The sequence below is a fragment of the Triplophysa dalaica genome, chromosome 21 (genome assembly GCF_015846415.1).
Source record: "Triplophysa dalaica isolate WHDGS20190420 chromosome 21, ASM1584641v1, whole genome shotgun sequence".
NCBI classification, from domain to species: domain Eukaryota; kingdom Metazoa; phylum Chordata; class Actinopteri; order Cypriniformes; family Nemacheilidae; genus Triplophysa; species Triplophysa dalaica.
Window position 1 is genome coordinate 17,930,143 of NC_079562.1, and position 20,584 is coordinate 17,950,726.

A 20,584-nucleotide genomic window follows, 5' to 3' on the forward strand; every position below is an offset into this window, starting at 1 on the left:
ATCCTAAATCAGAAAAGGTTTTCTTCTGCACAGCCCACACTGACTGATCATTGACCTGTTCGCCGCACTGTTAGCTCTCTCAAACATTCATCACCGCTGACTGTAGAGGTGAATATTGAGAGCCCTTCTTCCACACTGTGGTGGGCAGCAACAAGCTATTGAAGGGTCCTTAGTTGTAGCTCTGTTATGTACTCGACTGAATGTGGAGCCTGACTCATCCTCTGCTTTCTCAGGTTGGTGGAGCAACACTTTGTGCAGACCATGCACTGTAATTTTCACTGAAATGTACTTGCCTCACACGTTATGGATTCTCTGACCAGCCTCATATTGTAATGATTTCTGTATATGCTGTTCTAATCAGCACACGTCTAGACATAAGTGGAGATATGGAGCTAACTGGAATTCCTGAGGTTGCTGTTTTGATGGTCTCTCTAGTTAATGGTGTTTTATATGGCATTGCAATTTCTAATGCTTATCGGGTAATTCTTGCAATTGCTCTTCCCACTTTCACAGCAATTTTTAAAATCTGAACAACAATAATTTGTATAATACATTGTTTCACACATTTATATTTTCTTTGATTATTACATGTATAGAATTTTTATTGAACTGTTTGAAAATATCCACATGACAAATTGTGCAGGTCATTCGTTAACCCCTCCCTTCCACTCTCAATCAACCCTGAGTTTAATTCTAACAGAAATGCCCACTTTTATAGATCCTACCAGTCTGCAGTGAAAAGCACAATCGGAGAATAAGAGACCTTGGAATGGTGCGACTAGCCAATCAGAATCAAGTATCCTACAGCCGTGTAATTTTATATAGTTCATCTCTTTAATAACCATAGCATTTATCTATCAACGTCCTGGCAACCAGGACTCCCTGGTAGAAGAGATATCGTATCTCAATGGGACCTTCCTGGTTTAATTAAATAAATAAAAATAAATAAATGTAGGGGACCCTAGAAACCACTTAGTATTACCCCAGAAACAACATTGTGGTGGTGACTTTGGTATGGACAGCCAACATTTTTCTTTTAGTGTATGCTGATGTGAGACCAGTTTATCTGTATCTCTTTATAGTTTGAAGTGTCTTACTGTGAAAACTTTAAAGTTATGAAGCTTCCAAAGGTGATGGTGTTGCTCCAGGATGTCGTGATCTAGAATAGCTATCTCCTCTAATCCTTCCAAACACATTGGATCAGTTACAGTCAAAACAAAGAAGACTTCCCCACTTTTTACGCATAGTTCTGTCTTGAAATGATCCACAAATTTTAGGACTGTTGATTCGAGTAGGAATAAAGATAAGAATATCACCCTACAGTCTGAATCATTTGTATTCCTATTTAATTAATAAGGCGTCTATATTTAACCATTGTATGATTCTGGTGAATATTCAGGGCAGTGATTAATTAAGAGCGTGAGAAGAATGAGATCCTCAAAGAGAACAGTAACCACGCTGTCTGCAATTCACTAGTCTAGTGTGTCTGTTAAGGCAAAAGTATAGTTCGGCCATCCAAAAGCATAAGGAGGATCTCCAAAAATGGTCTGCGCGTGGACGGGGTGTGCGGATAACCGCGGATCTCCTGATGACGAAAATTCTAACAGTGACATACTGCACATGGGTCGAACTCGTCTATCCGCGCTTATCTGCGTTTGGGGATGTTCAAGAAGCTGTGCGGACGCTGAAACTTATGCAGAAAGTCAAGTAAACCCGGCGCTTTACAGGACAGCTCAATTATATTGTGTGAATAATGCTGAAATCCTGTGGCGTTTCTGTACAGTTTTTCACAGATCTCATGTGGGCTCGCTCATTTGGTGTTCGTTTTTTAAGATTGTATTCTTCCACAAAGTTGCGTACATGCCTATTTGGATTTTGTTGTCAGTTTTGGGATGAATGTAAACTGTGGTGAAAAGTTCAGGCCAGGGTAACAGTTCCCCCTAATGGTTTTTTGGAGTCTTTCTTATGTACAGTAAAAAAATGTAACCCTAAAAACGGAGCTATCATGCTATGTCATGCATTCTGACTTCTTAACATGGTTAGACGTGCTGGCTTCTCATGCTTAACCTGGTCAATTTGTCAAAAAACGAGTTGTAGGTATGACGTAGTATTTTTGTAGTTGATACACTCCCCCAGCTCTCCAAATGGTTCCGGAAAGTTTTTTTCTGTATTTACTATTTTGTGTAATTCTGTATCCCTGTGTCGTCAAAGGGATCCTATTCCTTGTATTGGCCAAAAGCATGGAAAGAGCCCGCCAACGAGCCAACCGACGAGCGAGAACTGCTTACCATCAATATTATCTCCGCTGGGTCAAGATGGGCTGCGCTGTAGCTGGTTACTCTTGCGATAGAGAAGTTTAGGTGTGTCTGTTTGTTCACGGCATTTCAGTGATGGATGTTCTATAAATGGTGGATATAATGCTGGATTTTGAGATCGTTTGAAACTGATAGATGGCGCGGTCCCAGTGCTAAAAGATGCCGGACATGAACTGCACTCGGTAATTCAAACTTAGTCATAAAACTGTTTTTTTTTGCATTCGGCGTGTACGTGCATAATGTACAAAACAAGAAGAGATTAATGCGAAGATGTGTTGGTTGGTCGTGCTGTAGTTCCATCCCACTCTCCAACTAGTCCAACCTCCTTGTGTTTTTCCGGAAATAATCTGACAGCTGTATCTCACTTCTATAAATGTGATCAAACTAAATACTCTTCGAAGATATGATGTATGCAATACTACTGTATAGGTACTCAAGATTAATATGAGATTGGCAGAAACTGAGTGTGTAACCTGATCTTTAAACACATACTGTACCTCAAGTCTATTCATTCTCTGCCTCCTTATTCATTTATAAAGGTCTGTGTTCTTAGTATTCATTTAAATCTTTATTATCAACAATATAGTTATAAGACTAATAAAATAACATTCATTCAATTATATTATTAAATATTTGAATGATTTTTATTTAGTTATGGTGACTGAAATGATGTTATAGTGTTCTGACTATTATAGCATTATATTGTAGCATGTGTTGCGTTTTTGTGCAGCGTATATGCATTCATTTTATGTAGCTGTACAGCTGGGGATATCAGGACATTAATAAATGAGAGTCATTTGAAATTATCTGAGTCGCAATGTGAAGTGTTATAAAAAAGCAGCGGGTCTATAAAAAGGCACCTGCCTGTCCGTTTCCCCGAGGATTGAAAAAATGGTGCTAAAGAGTGAGGTTAAGAGTGGAGTAACTCTGCCAAATAGATCTGCAGGGAAGAAAATGTCAACACAGCCACAGCAGAAGTACTGCTGAGATGACAATTCATTCAGTTTGTCTACGCTGTGGAAAGGCAGAGAACAAACATTGTATATGTACATGAGTTTTTGGTACCAACCCAAAACTAGTCAGACTCGAACCTCAGAGGAATAAGTGAAATCTGGTTTGTCTCGTGAGGGAATTACATTGTCATTGAGACTGTGACTACGGAGTATAATATCAAGGGCAATTGTTACCTGGCCACCTGGCTGACAACAGGGGGTTATAGGTGTACTGTGCTTTGGGCAAGGTCACTGATGACCCATCATTCTTCTGACCTTCATTTTTAACTGTGCTCTAAGAGCAAGAGATAGACAGAGAGATACCCATCTCTTTGTGATTTAACACAGCATTACTGTGCATTCACACCACAAGTGTCGCCAGTCTCTTGCTATGATGTCATTACATGACGTTAGAGACGGATGACGCCAGCTTCATGCTATACTCCCATTAGTAGTTGCTTCCGAAATTTGCACATCATTTGCATAAAGTTGATGAAATCGCTAGACACCCCACTTCCTGTCGCCAACGGTCACTGTCACTGGCTGTCTGAATTGGCCGTTTGACTACAGTTACAGACTGATTCATTTTGAACTATTTAAAAATTATAAAAACATTTCAAAGTCATTCTTTGTGTCAACATTATGGTGCTATTAAGTTTTAATTCCAATTTCATTCCTAAATTTGTGTTGAACTTGAAAAGAGGTAGCAAATATGATGCAGAATTGTAATCCAAATTAGAGAATATAAAGTTTACAATAAATTTGAGGCTTAATATTTCATAGGCCTTACAGACAGACAAACAAAAAGTGTATTTGTTTAAATTGTCAACTAAAGAAATATGTAATACATTTATCTTAGAGTTGTTCCAAATCTGTATAAATGTATTTGTTCTGATGAATACAGTGTTCTTTGTGTTCAACTAATGAAATACAATAATACAGATTTGGAACCACTAGAGCGAGAGTAATTCCATGGCAGAATTGTCATTTTGGGGTGAACTATCCCTTTAAATTCCAATGAGATGTGGCCGATTCAATGATTAATACCTTATTTATATTAATACTTATATAAATGATTAACAATTAAATTAATCTTCATTCTGATTGTATCCAAGTTTAAACTAAATGACAGTAGTTTACAAGAAATTACTGTAGTTTCCTTGAAATTTGGTGTTGATGGCCTGGCCTCCTTCACAGGGTGCTCCCCTGCCTGGTATAGAGACTGGCACTTCCTGTGACCCCAATAGAGAAGTGTTATAGCTGATAGATGGGTGGCTCACATGACTTGTATTGTTATTGGTGTTATTTACTACATCAATAATACGATTCTTTAAGGGGTCTTATGACACGGCTAAAGTCAATGTTATCATTTGTTTTAGCTATAATGTAATGTGTATACACGATTTAAGGTTCAAAAACGCTGTATTTTCCACAAAACGTGCATGTTTGTATCTCCTCTTTGCCCCGCCTCTCTGAAACACGGTGATTTTACAAATAGCTCATCGCTCTGAAAAGCGAGGTGTGCTATGATTGGCCAGTTAACCAGTGCCTAGTGATTGGTCGAATACTGCAAGTGTAACGCCTCTTACCATATTTGGAACATCAGGTTCCAAAGCAATTGTGCTGATAGTTACACCCACCCTAATATACATTTGGACGGTCTTAGTCAAGTCATACCACAAACTGACATAGATTTGGGGGTGTGTGGTTGCACGAGGCATTTCAGGCAGGTCTGGGTGAGGATTCGCTTTGAGATAGAATGCATCTTTTGTTCCCACAATGCCTGTAGAAAGTCTTCCCTGAACATGTAGTGTTTTGCTACACAACACCGCGTGGTTAAAGCGCTTTATTCTTCATTGAGTTGTAATGGTTGTAATCTTTCACACTGACAGCAGGGTCCCATATACTGGTGGCATGCAAAGATAACCCCACAAGTTCAACCTCGAAGCTAATCACAAGAGAATGATTCTGTCATTGCCAGAACACAGATACACCTAACTCACTAATTTCAGGGGGTTTGCATCAGTGACATTGAAAAGTGGCACCAACGCTCATGCCAGCAGGAACTTAAATGAGAAAGTGGGAGTGTCTGTTTTATGGTGACCAGCTTGGAAAAGCAGGCTTGAGAGAGCAGAGAGATTATCAACTGTATCTGTCACTCAAGTCTCTGTACACTTCATTAAATCGACATCTGTCCATGCCGCTAGAAAGTCAAGTAGCTCAAAGAGATCCAGAGAAAGGAAGTGTTGGCATAAGACTCTGACAGAAGATACGTTCTCTCTTTCTAGACTGCTGGTGGATGTAGAGTGTTGGGAAATGTAACTGTGGTAATAGTCAAATAGCAGTAATAGGCAACAATAATAATCAGTCACTTAAAGGGATAGTTCAACCAAAAATGTTGATAGCCGAACAGCCATTGACTTCTATTGTATGGACAAGAACAATGCTGAATGGCTGCCATCGCTGTTCGGTCAACAACATTTTTGAAATTGGGTTTACTGGTCTCCGTCTGGCCCCATATGTCAGATTGCTCTATACCTTGAGCAAACCTATGTTACGCTTCATTTTTTTCTACAACTCCGTAGCAATTTAACTTTACCCTTAGGGAGTCCACTGAAAGGCCATCATCCATGCAATCATGACGTTATAAATGTTTCACGCACTGACCTAAATGCTTGCAGAACTGAATATGCACACCAAAATATGCACATTTAAAATCCCACCCACATGATCCTGCTCTATTATTCCGTATGAGAAACATAGATCTCAGCATGTCAGTCTCTTCGCCGCACGAATTTAGCAAAAAATGAGATTATTATATTGAATCAAGCCTAAAAAAGAAAAAGACGCTTTAGATTTGGAATAGAGAGATTTTTCCTTTGTTTGGGAGGTAATTGGGGCAGCATACTGATGCCCAGCAGGGCGGATGTGACTGCTGCTCACCCACACATCAAAGAAAGTGTGAGAATAAGAGATTAAAACAGCAAGCTCTCACAGAGAGAGAAAGAGAGTTCATGAGTCAAGACACATCATCATCATCAGCGTCGTCCAATGATTGTGCTCAAATTTACACATTATTGAAAAACATCAGCATGCTACGTCAAGATGTTTGATGGTTCAAATATATTTTCTATATTTAAGCTCCCGGATGTCAACTTTAAAAGTTATTTTAAAGGATTTTTAACACAAGTGTATACATGTAATTTAAATTCATGTTGTTTATATACATGTTATAGCAAGTCTATTCTTCAGAAATTTTTAAAAAGAGTATTTAACCACTCAGTAACTATTTTCTTTCTACTTTTTTTAAACTTCAGTTCATCTACTATAATACATGAAATGACATCAGTGGAGAAAGATGCTTTTAGCTTTCAGAATGATGTAGTCTGGCATCTATAAGCAGAGGCTAACCAGCAAACCTTGGCCTCTTGGCTCATGGCAGTGTGTGCCTCAAACAATCTGGCGCAGAATTATAGTTTTGAATACCAGTGCACACACTTTAAGAGTACGTTCACCTTTAAGAGTAAAGTTTTTCTCCTTTGCGTTTTTTGAAAAGTTTCACGTACACATGACAGCGTTATCAAACTATCTGCATTTACATGGATCTTGGAAAATAAGTAAAAACGCTGTAGCATGCATTCCTAGGCCAGTGCATGGCGCTGTAAAGAAACCCTACATGCCTGCTTTTGTCGTCGTGTATGTGCATTTATATTTTGTGTATAAATACTATGTCTCTGCTGGTTGTAGTGGTGCAGAGAATATACTTTTTGCTGGAGAAATGATAATAAGTATGTCACGCAGTGAAAACATGCAACATGGAGGCCGCCATTACTGTTTGGGGAATGGTCGCGCATGCCTTCATACTGAATGCATGCGTATGATGTCATCCTTTTTGGCAAACGGCGCCTTCCGAATTTACATGGAAACGATAATGCCGTTGTTTTCAAAAACTCTTTGAGACCTGTTTAAAAAAGTTTGCATTTTCAATCCGCCAAAATGCCGTTGTTGCAAATAATGCGTTTATTTCCAATAATCAGAGTACGGACTAAATCGCAGTAGGATGTTTACATGACATGAGAACACCTCTTTGCTCCCGTTTATGGGTCAATGACGTGACATGTATTTTTTGTGTCCAAATTCATTATTTTCCTAAAAAGAATTTGAATAAATACATGTCATATATCAAATGGATCTACAATATGTCTTTTATAAGAAACACTTTTCATTTTATTGAAATTCAATAGATTTTTGGAGTTTTGGTGTTTGAAAGACCAAAAATGTCAGGTGGTGCGACCGTCCGAACATACAAACAGAGAACAAAACTGAGATATAAATGTTAATTTTCTCAATAAAATTCTTAATAAAATATTTTGACATGATTTTATGTTAAATTTCTTATATATGAGGGGAAAAATACTCAGTGCTAAATACATTAAATGTATATTATTTTAAATTAATATATGGTCGCACCACCTGACATTTTCTTATTTGTCATTGACCCTTATATCAATGTTTCATTAGTCTAATTATTTGCTATAATACAATGCATAAACAATGATCTCAGATAAAGTAGATGTGTGTTACTAGCAATCGTTTTAGTATATTCACGTGAAATATAAAACACTGTTATGTGGACATATAGTGTATGGTCATTCGGCAGGACTATATAGAAATGTGATGGAAAATACCTCCGCAACAGAATGGTATACATTGTCATCGCATCGCAAAACAGTCGAGCCCATTTCTGGTATGGGTCACCATATCTGACAAATAGGTCACTTTCACTTTACCATGAATTTTGAGGCAGTTACCCGCATTGGCTATGTGATCCAAAATACTGGATTTACAAATACACTTACTCAAAGGTCAGGTCTGTGCTTCAGAAGAAATGAAGTATTAACACTTTGATTCATAAAGAAAGTCACAGTATGGCATACTGTGTGGAGGAGTGAAACGTGTTATGTAGCTCCATTAGCTCACCACCAGTTATTTCATCTCTTATATTGACTTCAGCAAAGACCACACGCTTCTCAGGATGAAAAGAAATTGACTTTTTCTTTTGCATATTTAATGACACATGTAAACACTTTTGCTATTGTGTTTGTATTTACACTATTGGGCCATAAATATATTGTATGCTATATGGTTTCAGCGTGGTTTATCTCAATCATAAAGCACTGTGCTAAAGGAGATAAAGTGGACTGTCCAGTTCATGTTTGAGGAATGGATTTATGCAGTTCATCTACTTATGTTGTTGACTCTATTCCCATAGGTACATCAAGAAATGAAGTCTTTAAACAGTATTTATGTTACTCTGATCGATCGTGCCTGTAATACAATATCTCTAAATTTTGACTGATCTCTATTAAACGTCTTTAGAGAAAGTCGTACTACTGTATGTGGTAATGTGGTTGTACTGTTACAGTGTTTCTGGGGACTTTTCAGTCTCTCAGTTAACTGTGATTCTTTATCGTTGGTCATTTGAGTATTAGTTTCAGTTTAGAGGATTTTAATTGTAGGCTATATTTGATGTTGTCACATTAAACAATTACTCATCGCAGAGGAGACTTGGTACAAGCAACCACCATTACATGGCAATTATGAACACAGATCAATGTGATGAAACATTTATAAAAACAGACCAGAACGAATCCATTTTACATCACAATCTACTTTATGTCTACAATTTGTTAACAAAACCATGAAACTCATGAAGCGACGTAAGCATCAGGCAACAAACAAACAAACTCCTTGACATTTTCCTGTATACCACCAACCACTCAAAGATCTGCTCTCTTGTGTGCTTTTACTCTAATAACATAACCTGGAATTGTCATCATGATGCCACAACATAAGTCTCATGTGGCGTTCAAGTCTGTGGAACGTGTTTCATTTATTAAATATCAAGATGTTTTTATTTTTCACCAATATTTTTCTCTTTTAAATGCTACATTTTAGTGCATGATTATGAACTTCTTTGCCGGATTTGAGGTCTGAGAAAATACGAAGCGTCTTTTCTGTTATTTTCACCTGTTTCTCCAGTTTTCCTTTTACTGGAAATGAATGCATATAATATATTTTCTTGAATTTTTGGAAGAGAAATTTTTATAATTTTATATTAACACGTACCTATAAACAATACATCTATAAAAACTGAAAATAATTTTGAATGGATCTCTAAATTTGTATATATCCTGTGAAGGCTTAGGATCAAAAAATGTTCCTCTGATTATTGCATTCAATGCTAGCAGGCTAATGTTAGCATGCTTAAATTGCCCCATGCCCCTTTCCACCTTTATTAGTGAACTGATTTGCGTTTTATTCACTACTATTTTGAGATGTGAAATGAGTTAAATGTTAAATGTTAAATAATATGACATTTCAAACAATGTCCTGCAGTGTGACGTGTTATAGTCCATGGCAAACAACATTTTCGATTGGACTTTATTTTACAGTACGTGTATACAAAACACTAGTAAATACCGGATAGGTTTAGTTTCAGGGCTGGTACCTAGTAGCCCAATTATAAAGTTATACAGAACATAGTACATCTACAGTAGATTGTAAAATAAATTGCACTTTTTTAAAATGCTCCACAGTTTTGTAAAGAAAATACACTGAATATTTTGATTTATTAAAATATATTTGTCATCCATTAGGCACAAACTAACTGTATGATTGGAGCCAATTTAATAAAAAAGTACACAAATTAATCTTTGGCAGTGGTTTTGTATGTTGGTTTCAAACAGCTTGTTAAAAACAGAGAGGTTTGGATATGCATCAGACAGCACTAATACATGTGTGCTGCTGTGGGTCAGCGTGGGACAGCAGATGATGCAGTAGATGCACGAGTGGTCATGCTGAAGGGATGCTGATGCTCAGCTTGTGTCCATGCTGCTTTTATTCTGAGGAGATTTTTGCTCTCATGTACTTTGATAGTCTCAAAGAAAAGCAACATGACGATGGACTAAACTGGAGCATGTTTTGAAAGATGTATCTGGAGTTACTGGAATAACACGTGAGTGCGTTTTCTGTTCAATGTGCAAGATAAAAAGTATTTTATTTTCTACTCAAAGTTTGCTGACAGAGCTTGTCTGTTGTCTCAATTGCATTGCTTACACTTTCTTATCAATTGAGTTTTGTGTTGCAGTGGTGTGACAATTTAGTGATAGTTGCCAAAAAATTAAATAGAAATAAGAAAGAAAAAAATCAGGAAACAAACTTAATTTTGATCTGTATTTAAAACTGCAGAATCAAAGCATGGGTCTCTCTAGGTTTAATAACAGAATGGACAGGTGTAGAAAACAGGTCAGCTGGTCGCCTTGGAAATGACTCAGGAAATATTTGTGGAAAAGCCCCATATGGGGTTCAATCCTGTGAGGTTTCAAGTCATACATTTTTCATGCACATGTCTGTGATTTGAACCATGTTTACATGTAGTTACAAATGACGCTTTATGTCCTTGTGATATATTTTTCAAAACAACATTTAGTAAAATATGTAAATAGAGGGATGCCTAGCATCTGTTCTGCATCGCTCGCCTTTGATTGGCTATCGTGGGTTTCTAGTCGCTCTGCGTGGCAACAGCCTCCCCATCCACCCAGCAACCCTGATGCTGTGCCTCTGAGGGGCTATGCTGCAGCATCCGGAGGAGTAGCCATGGCAACGGCGCGCCGACCCTGGTTTGTGCTTTAGCTGCAGTACTTAAAAGCCTTGACCTGAATTTGCACTACAGGTCTATTAAGATGTAAACAGATGACCTTCTTCTTAATGTCTGGAGTCTGTCTGACGGCACACTTGCAGATGTTTGGGAGATACCCCACAATGGCTTCATCCTTTTCGCTCTGGATGATCTGATAATGATCTCATTTTGCTGAGGTGGTACGTAATTACATTTCATGAAAGCACTAAGAATGCACATAATCTGAACATGTGTAGATGAACACAGATGATCGTGTCGTATAGAACAGCTGTGGTGAGAGTGAATCAAGAGAAGTGAGGGGTTTTGTGAGGAGAGCTGAGCTGGAGGAGGAGTGGTCGCATCCACCACTAATATTACTCTGAAGCTTTATCCCATCAACCACATGTTGTCAGGCTAACCACATACTGTGCCTCAAAATACATGCCATGGATTGGCAGAAAAGCCCTTTTTGCATACTGATTTGATTTGTTTCATTACTGATTTTTCTGATAGGGTACATTAGATTGTACACAATTTATATTTTTGTAATTTTCTTTCATTATTAGCCTTGAAGCAACTTGTGACTTGGTCTTGTGGCTGCTACTGATTGATCTTAGAGCCAGATGTTTGATAAGTTATTCACAATAATGTTAAAAATATGCATCAGTATCTGTTTTTATCAAACTATAAGCATTACAATTACTATTGTTTCACATTTTTGTTTGTTGAAATCAAATAAAATATTGCTCTAAATATACAGTATATATTTAAAAATTATGATAAAAACAACAACAACAACAGGAACAATAATAATAATAATAATTAGTATAATTAATAATAATGCTGAAAAAACAATAGAACCCTGCCCAAAACACAGTAGACATGTACTGGATTTATTGGTTCTAATGTAAATTGTATTGGTTTGTGATGGATTCTATTGGTGTGGTGTTATCTGGCAGTTTAATCTTATTGGAATAATGCCCAAAACACACTACATAAATGGATTTTGTAATGGATCATAATGACATTTAATTTGAAACCATTTGAATTTCTGTTCTGGTTTTTATTGGGTTGTTTTTCAGCATGTCAAAAGCACATACTTGCTACAAATTAAAGGAAATGTAATATGACAATGAAAAAAATACACAATATTAATAGAACTACAGTAAGAAAAAGAAAGATGCTGTTAAACACAAGGCAAATAGAACGAAAATAAGATGCTATAGAAGAAACTTGAAAAGTTGAATAAACGAAAGGCATAAAAACAGATTCATTTTCATAAACAATGCTTTTTACTGTGTATTCAAATTTTATTCATTTTCATAAATCATGTTTTTTATTGTGTATTTGAATGCAAAATATATTAAAAAACCCATGATCAAATCAGCGATTTTGCTAATGAACTCTTCAAATGTAAATGAATGTCAAATTCTGCATTGCTCCATCAATATAGATGTTATACGTTCACCTCCATCTTTCATATTCATTTCTTATGTCTCAGACATAAACACTGTTTTATATTTCATGGGGCTTTAGGTGTGATATTCGGAAAAAACTCACTGCGATAGAAGCTCTCAGCACTACCCACGGTTCATCTGCAGTCTTTCTGAGGTGTCAACTCTCCATCTCATCCAGACTGTGTGGGAGAGACTATTTCTGTTCTCCCTCTCTCTCTCTGGGCTTCCTTCCATTATAGGGATAGTTCATCCAAAAATTCAAAATCAGTCATCATTTACTCACCCTCAAGTTGTTTCAAACCTGTATACATTTCTTTGTCCCCATGAACACAGAAAAATATGTTTGGAAGAATGTTAGCAATTTTCAGCTCTGGGACATCATCCACTAGTAAACAAAATGTTGCATTTTTTTGTTCTGTTGAACATGTGATGAGATATTTTGAAGAATTTAGGAAAACTTGGGCAGTACTTGGGCACCTTTGACTACTGTCACGACCGGATCAAAGCCATGACAAATGAACTGAGGAAATACTCGAGTTGGTTTAGTTGCAAAAAGTGTTTATTAAAATAAATAGAATGATAAATAAAACATGAAAACTCTGAGTCCAAGACCATTCTGCCTAATGTCAAGGCGTCAGACAGAACCAAATGTAAATCAAAACGAAACAAACGGGAGCCAGCCACACAACACACCAACAAGGACCAAGTTTTTTTATAGTGGGTAGACCAGGTGGACATTGTTCCTTGATGAGTCTCCCTGCCACACCCACTCTCCGGCCATAGCGGGAAGAACCAGGAGACCCGTCACACTACCATTTAAAGGATTAGTGCCCTTTCAAAATAAATTTTCATTATCATTTAGTCATCCAAGATGTTTCTGTTTTTTTTCTTTAGTCGAAAAGAAGTTAAGGTTTTTGATGAAAACATTCCAGGATTTTTCTCCATATAGTGGACTTCAAAGGACTCCAAAAGGTTAAAGGTCAAAATGACAGTTTCAGTGCAGCTTCAAAGGGCTTTTAACCATACCAGATGATGAATTATCATGAAAATTTATTTTAAAAAAGTGAACTACTCCTTTAATTCTTCCTACAATGGTAGTTGTACAATTATTCCAAAGATCTTTCTTTGTATTCATCGGAACAAAATTATTTATACAGGTGTGAAATTACTTGATCGTGAAAAAATGATGACAGAATTTTCATATTTGGATGAACTATCTCTTTAAAGTCACCCCTTATACGGTGGACCCTGTACCTTTTATTTCAAATGCAGAGTAATGTTTTTGATGGGGTTCGGGACAGATGGACTCAGTCTGTCCACTAGACTGACATATGGAAACTGGTGTGGATTAGAAATTAATCTGTAGGCTTCATTCAGCTGTCAGTGCACTGAAGAGCGCTTCATGCTTTGAATGCAGGAGCTAAACCGAAACGACATGATTTCTGTATTCCAGGACTGCCTGTAAAAACAATCCATCCCTGTATGTCAGAGAAGAGTGTCTGGGCTTCACCAATGAACTGGGGTTCAGTTCAAACATGACAACAAAGACAATTTTTTTAATAATGTTGGTAACCAAACAACATTGACTTCTATTGTATGGACACAAAACTCTGAAACATTTCTCAAAATATATTTTATTGTGTTCCATTGAAGTAAGAGTTAGGTCTTCTGGTGCAATCCTGTTGTTTTGGTGCGAGGAACAGCCTGAAATTCATTAGTAACTAACATTGAATCGGCATTTTCACAATGTCACAAGCTGCAGCATCGCTATTGGTCACATGACATGTAAGAACCAAGAGTTTTCAGCATCATTTTGATTTGAGAACCAAAGCAGATGCATTCGCACCACTTATAATAAAGAGAAGAAGTCATATGGACTCTTTATTTTTTGTGTAGGATGCCTTTGGAGCTTGAAAGTGGTTTCAGTTTCAGTTTTGGTTCAGTACAAATAACTGAGGCATTGTTGGGGATGGGAGAAATGATTTTCATGCATTCTGTAGTTCTTTTAAATGAAGACTAATGTTTTGCCACTGAGGAGACGACCCATATGCTGTCATACGTTGAAAAGCAAATTCTCAGCAAATCCAGCAAAGGCTCACCTGTGTTTCCTGACATTAAGCAAAGACTTTACTGTTACTGTATTGAAAACATGATTCACTGTCTCATAAAATATCATTGGCGCTCACAGGCCATATGTATATCTGTCTCGGGTGATCTGATCGCTGAATTGATACTTTAAATATTCACACTTCATTTGTTCACGTTTTTTTAAAACATTGGCTTGTGTTAAAACTGCACCAGAATAAACAAATCAACATTTATTAAATGTAAATATGCTTATTAGCAAACAAATCTTGACCCCATGGCTCCCATAGTAGGAAAGTAATTTTCCCTACTATGGGAGTCAATGGGGGGCAAGATCTGTTTGGTTATAAGCATTCTTCCAAATATCTTTCTCTGTGTTCATCGGAACAAAGAAATGTATACAGATTTGGAACAACTTGAAGGTGAGTAAATGATGAAAGAAATTTCATATTTAGGTGAAGTATCCCTTTAATAACAGGTATACCGGCATATAACGGCAGACCACTTGTGATTAAGTTGTTACTATCAGTAAACCGGGTCAACAGCAGCATTCTTTGAGAGCTTTTTCTGTTTGTCTTTATGTTTAGATGTGATGGATCACCAGAGAAATCTTCATTCTGGCTGTCTGGTGTCTGGTGTCCGCACTCCCCCCATTCGCAGAAACAGTAAACTGGCCAGCCTGGGCCGTATCTTCAAGCCCTGGAAGTGGAGGAAAAAGAAAAATGAGAAACTAAGGCAGGGATCAACAGGTAAGGTCGAACATACACTACAACTATACAACACCTCTTGTTTGTCCTCTGTGGTTTGCTCACTGGGGAGGAGACCTACATGCATATATATTCTTATTATTATGTAAAAGATGATGTTCACAGTTCGAAACATGTGAAATAATATTCATCTAAGCATTTCTGTAAAGCTGCTTTGCAATTGAAAATAACATTCTCATGAAAATATATATTTCCGTTACATAACAACGAAAGAATACATGAGAAGGGGTGTGATTTTGTAGGTTTTGGTGTTGTGTTCAATGAAGTTTACATCTAACTCTATCTGCAGCACTGGAGAGGAAAGTGGCCGGCAGGCAGAATCGTGACGATGGTGTCAGGAAGGGCCTTGCAGAAACTTGCACAGGTAATCACTCTTTTCACTCTGCCAACCGTGCCACCCGCTCTCTGTTACATAACCAGCAGCATACATATGTGCAGTTGCAGTGCTATTTCACCACCAGAGGCTTTATGAGGAAGTGATGAGAGCAGTTAAGACTGGCTGTTTTTGTCTCACGTTCACAGAGACGGGCCTGGCCTGTGGGGGGAATACAGATGAGCCAGGAACCCCCAGCCAGGAGTACTCTGATGAAGAAGAGGGAGAGGACGTGCCAATGGCGCTGCTGGCCAGCACTGGGAAGGATCTCAGCTCTGATGAGGAAAATACGTCTTCAGGTGAGCCCCCTGAAATAAAGTATAACAGACACTACTGTTATGAATTGTATTTTTTTACAGTACAGTTTCTTTTATTATTTCATTTAAAATAGTTACTGCGAAACTTTGAAAATATATTTTGTTTCAATGCAAATCATATATCATATATTATAAATCATGTATGTGACCCGGGATCCCAAAACTCTTAAGTAGCACAGGAACATTTTTAGTAAAAGCCAAAAATACATTGTATGGTTCAAAATGAATTTTCTTTTATGCCAAAAATCATTAGGATATTGAGTTAGGATCAAGTTCCATGAAGATATTTAGAAAATTTCCTACCGTAAATATATCAAAACTTTATTTTTGTGAGTGGATGGCCTACTACAGCTGCTCTGATTAACAACTTCGTGGGCAATTTTTCTCAATATTTAGATTTTTTTGGCACCCTCAGATTCCAGAGTGTAAAGATATTGTTCTATCCTAACAACCCATACATCAAAAGAAAGCTTGTTTATTAAAATTTCGGATGATTTAAAAATCTCAAATTCTAAAAATTGACCCATAAGACTGGTTTTGTCATTCAGGGTCACATATTATAATTGAAAAAATTACATTAAAGATCAGATGTATTCTGAGAAATAAAGTTGCTGCAAGGAGGAGGATGTTGAGTTGTCACTAGGTGGAGACAAAGAACACAGGATCCAGTTTTCTTTCCTCATTTGATTTCAGTTCGGACTACGGATGTGATAGAAACAGCAGTGGGCGTCAGTCAAAGTGAGGCTGAGGATAAAGATGCTTTGAGCCGAGAAGTCGGTGCTGAAGCACCCGAGAGCCATGAGGAGAGAAAAGAAGAGCCAGTCCACAAAGAAGTGCACACTCCTCCAGCCAGAACACATGCGAAGATGCTTACTAGACCGGGCAGTCTGGACAGTCAGTATATCTATATTTCCTATATGACTTTGCTTGATTGGTCCAGTCTCTTGTAAATAACAAAGCATTGGCAAATTTAAAAACATTAAAAATAAATGTTTGGTGTGGAAATAACATATTTAGTGCTTTATGCATCACTTTCATAAAAGGCATCATCCTATGAGCATTTCAACAAGTTGGTATGATTCATTAGGGTCTTCATAAAATGTCTAGAATATATTTTGCTCAAAAACACTATAATAATATAATTAAATGTCTCCTGTAGTCATTCAATTTGAGTTATCAAATATCTGTTTACTGGCATAAACCGTTGGAATATTTTCAAAACAAATAAAGCAAAACAAATACATTATTTTAATAACATTTTAGAGAGTAAATCATATTGTAATTTATAATAAATTGGGCTTTGAGTTATACTGTTGTAGCCATTTATAAATTCTCATTTTACAACAATTTCATGAAAATTATTAACAATACAAAATTATTCAATTATGAATACATACCAAACAATTTATTTCTATCTTCTTGTCAAGATGCCAAATATGTAGATCCAAAGCCAAGTGCATACATAACACTGTAACTCAAGTTTAAAAACGGAAAAAAGTGTTGTGTTATGGCAAATTAAGACATCTGTACAACGGGTAAGATACAGATCGGAGACCTGTAGGTGAGTGCATGTTAAAAGCGACCAATCAAAGGATCAGAGAAGTCTGCAATTGTCCTCAGAAGCCTGTGGTTTTCATACGCGCGAGTTTTGGGTCTGAATAAATGTCCATATGTCTCTTCAAATGATAATGAGTTACAGCGCACCCCACCCCCACCGTCGGGTGTGTCAACACAAAACACGTGTAGTACTGCCATGACAATCATTTAGCTAAATTATATTTCGTTTTGAATGTCTCAAATCATTCGTCCCGAGAATAAAAAATCCATCACAGCAAACAGCGCATCCTATTGCGCTCACACTGTGCGTGTGTGGAATGCGCACCTGCGGATCTCAGCGGACTTTTTAGCGCCTGTCGTTGACAATAACGTTACGCACACAACGTGAGAACATAACTAGTTTGCTGTGACAGATTTTTTAGCCTAAGGACAATTAATGAGACATTTAAAACGAAACTAACTGCAGTGTTCGCCCATGTTCATTACCAAGAAAAAAAGCTTACCGCAGCTAAAAAAAATCAACGCACATAATGTATTAACATACTAAACTCCAAGAGCCAATTTTCCAAATAACATATAAATATAGACTACGTTTAACACTGGCTTTAAATGTTCTATTAGCCCATTGACTGACTTATATTTATCCAATCAGTGTTACCACTTTTACTAGTGATCATATTTATTTACAATTTTATAGTATTATTTTATGACCTTTACATTTATGCTGAACTATTTAGCAACCATAGAGCGTTACCATAGCAACCATCCAGAGCGCCCTAGCAACTGCAGAGCAACATTCAAAATTTGCCTAACACTTTTATTGCCTTTACCAACCGCTGGACTTGTGAGAAAATGAAAACATATCCCTTGCAAATTGTATTTCGCATTACATTGATTAGCCAAAGTTACCTATAAATGCTATCGTTAAAAACCATAATAAGTTTGTGGTTACCATGGTTTAACTCTATAGTAATAATATTTTTATTTTGTTTAAAGTAAAACCATATTTAACTTCCATAAGGGTCTATTTTTAATTACTCTGAAATAGATTTGAAAATCAAGGCCAAGCTAAGAGAAGTGTTTGTATGTCCGTCAGGTACTCAGATCAGGTCACATCAGACTCGGCCTGCTCCAGCTACATTGCCCAGAAACTTCACCCTCCCCAAAGATGCCCTGAGAGCCCGGATGTCCACCCCAACTGGTTCCCCCCACTTGGGTGTCATGCACCAACATCTGCCCCCTAGCTGCATCATAGAGGAACTGCATCGGGCCCTAGCCACCAAACACCGCCAGGACAGGTGAGAGACTCACATCCGACAGACATTATTTCTCTTACATGAAAGATACACCACAAACAAATACATGCAAACACCTCAGACGCGTTTCCATTTATAATCAGGCATTCTTTCTTGTGTTTATTCCTTTCATAAAGTTTACGTGGTAAGGAGATCCGCAGTTCACCCAAAAGGCGTTCGGACAGGCGGATTAATCGCACGGCCAGCACTGAGAATGATCAGCGTGGAGAGGTGGAGAATAAGAAAGAGGCAGAGGAGAACAAGGAGAACATGCGTCTGGATGAATATTACAGTGACCAGGACAGTTGGAACGAGTCGGTCATCTCCGGTGCGTTTCTAGCAATAAATATTGCACCTTGTTCACATTATGTCATGTCATTATGTTGATTGTGAATATCAGCATTTAGCTTTAATAATATGGTTTACATATAATCCTTTTCTTGCAGATGTAGTCAATACTTTGAAATCTGAATCGAGTATTTCAGAGAGCCATGCTTATCAGTACAGTATACACAGACACATTTGACAGACGCTTTGATCCAAATTCAGGATTTTGATCAGTATGGGTTTTTCATTGGATTCAAACCCATAACCTCTGCACGGCAAACACAATGCTGGACCCATTGAGCTACATACAACAAATAGACTTAAGGGTGGGCAGATAAAGAACAATGGGTTTTTTTTTTCAATGTTTTTTTTTTATTTTATAAGATATTGGTCCTGGTTAGTTGCAATTTTGAGAGAGACACATCAGACAGAGAGAGAGAGAGAGAGAGAGAGAGAGAGAGAGAGAGAGAAGTGAAACAATCGAGAAAGAAGCACATTATTTGTCATTCTGACAATGAATGACCGCAAACAGGCAGGTGTTGGGTGTTTTTCACACTGTTTACATTAGAAAATAAACCCTTTAAAATACGCTGTTCACTGCCTCACTAATGCATTTTGTTTGTCTGTTAATAATGTTAACAGTTCACAATTATAATATGATAATAATAAACCACACCATTGTGAATAATGAAGAATTGTTGTGGAATGCAAGCACAAGTGTAGAATTGTAAGTACCTTCATATTTTTATGATTTTTATATTATAGGAGAGAGGTTAGATGTGTTTGGGACAAGAATCTACACACAAATAATGTTTTCTCATGTTAAAGTCTCATTGAAATAAAAATAACAATGGCTATTTTTTTATGGAAATATTGCAGCGTTTATTGTTTATCAATGTGGGTCATTCTCTCATTAAAATTTGTGTGCCCTCATAATCTTTAGTTTAAATCTGAAAATGCACATCCATCCTGTAACGACTATCCATCATAAACGACTTTGCGGAGCATATGTTCGGATGTTAACTCCTCCCCTTCAACAGGCTGCCAGTTCCATTTCAAAATGCAACTGCTGTTTTAATACATCCAATCAAAACGCAGAGAAAGACGAAAGCTGCGCCCACTATTTGTCTTATATAAAAATATATTTCACTCAGAAATGCACCAAAATGACGAAGTAAAAACGATCGCAACCATTGGTTCACTGGAACTTTAAATGTAAGGAAAATGTAAAAGTAGCCTCTTACTTATTCATGATGACAGTTCTTTCCAATCCAAAGATTATATGAGCACATAAACATGGGAAAACACATCTGGCATGGTAAAACCTTCCAAGACTTTAAAAATAAAGGTGCTTCGTGATGCCATAGAGAAACCATTTTCGGCTGAATGGTTCAATAAAGAACCGTCTGTTTCACAAA

General features: G+C 37.2%; 1 protein-coding gene across 1 annotated transcript in view; it reads left to right on the top strand.

Annotated features, from left to right (window-relative positions):
* phactr3b (phosphatase and actin regulator 3b) overlaps positions 1-20,584 on the top strand; it is a 47,650-nt gene that overhangs the window by 3,389 nt on the left and 23,677 nt on the right. Inside the window, exons 2-7 of the mRNA XM_056734088.1 lie at positions 15,118-15,279; positions 15,587-15,661; positions 15,820-15,969; positions 16,681-16,881; positions 18,641-18,842; positions 18,977-19,167. Coding sequence (XP_056590066.1) covers positions 15,118-15,279; positions 15,587-15,661; positions 15,820-15,969; positions 16,681-16,881; positions 18,641-18,842; positions 18,977-19,167 — 981 coding nt within the window. The remainder of the gene's footprint in view (positions 1-15,117; positions 15,280-15,586; positions 15,662-15,819; positions 15,970-16,680; positions 16,882-18,640; positions 18,843-18,976; positions 19,168-20,584) is intronic.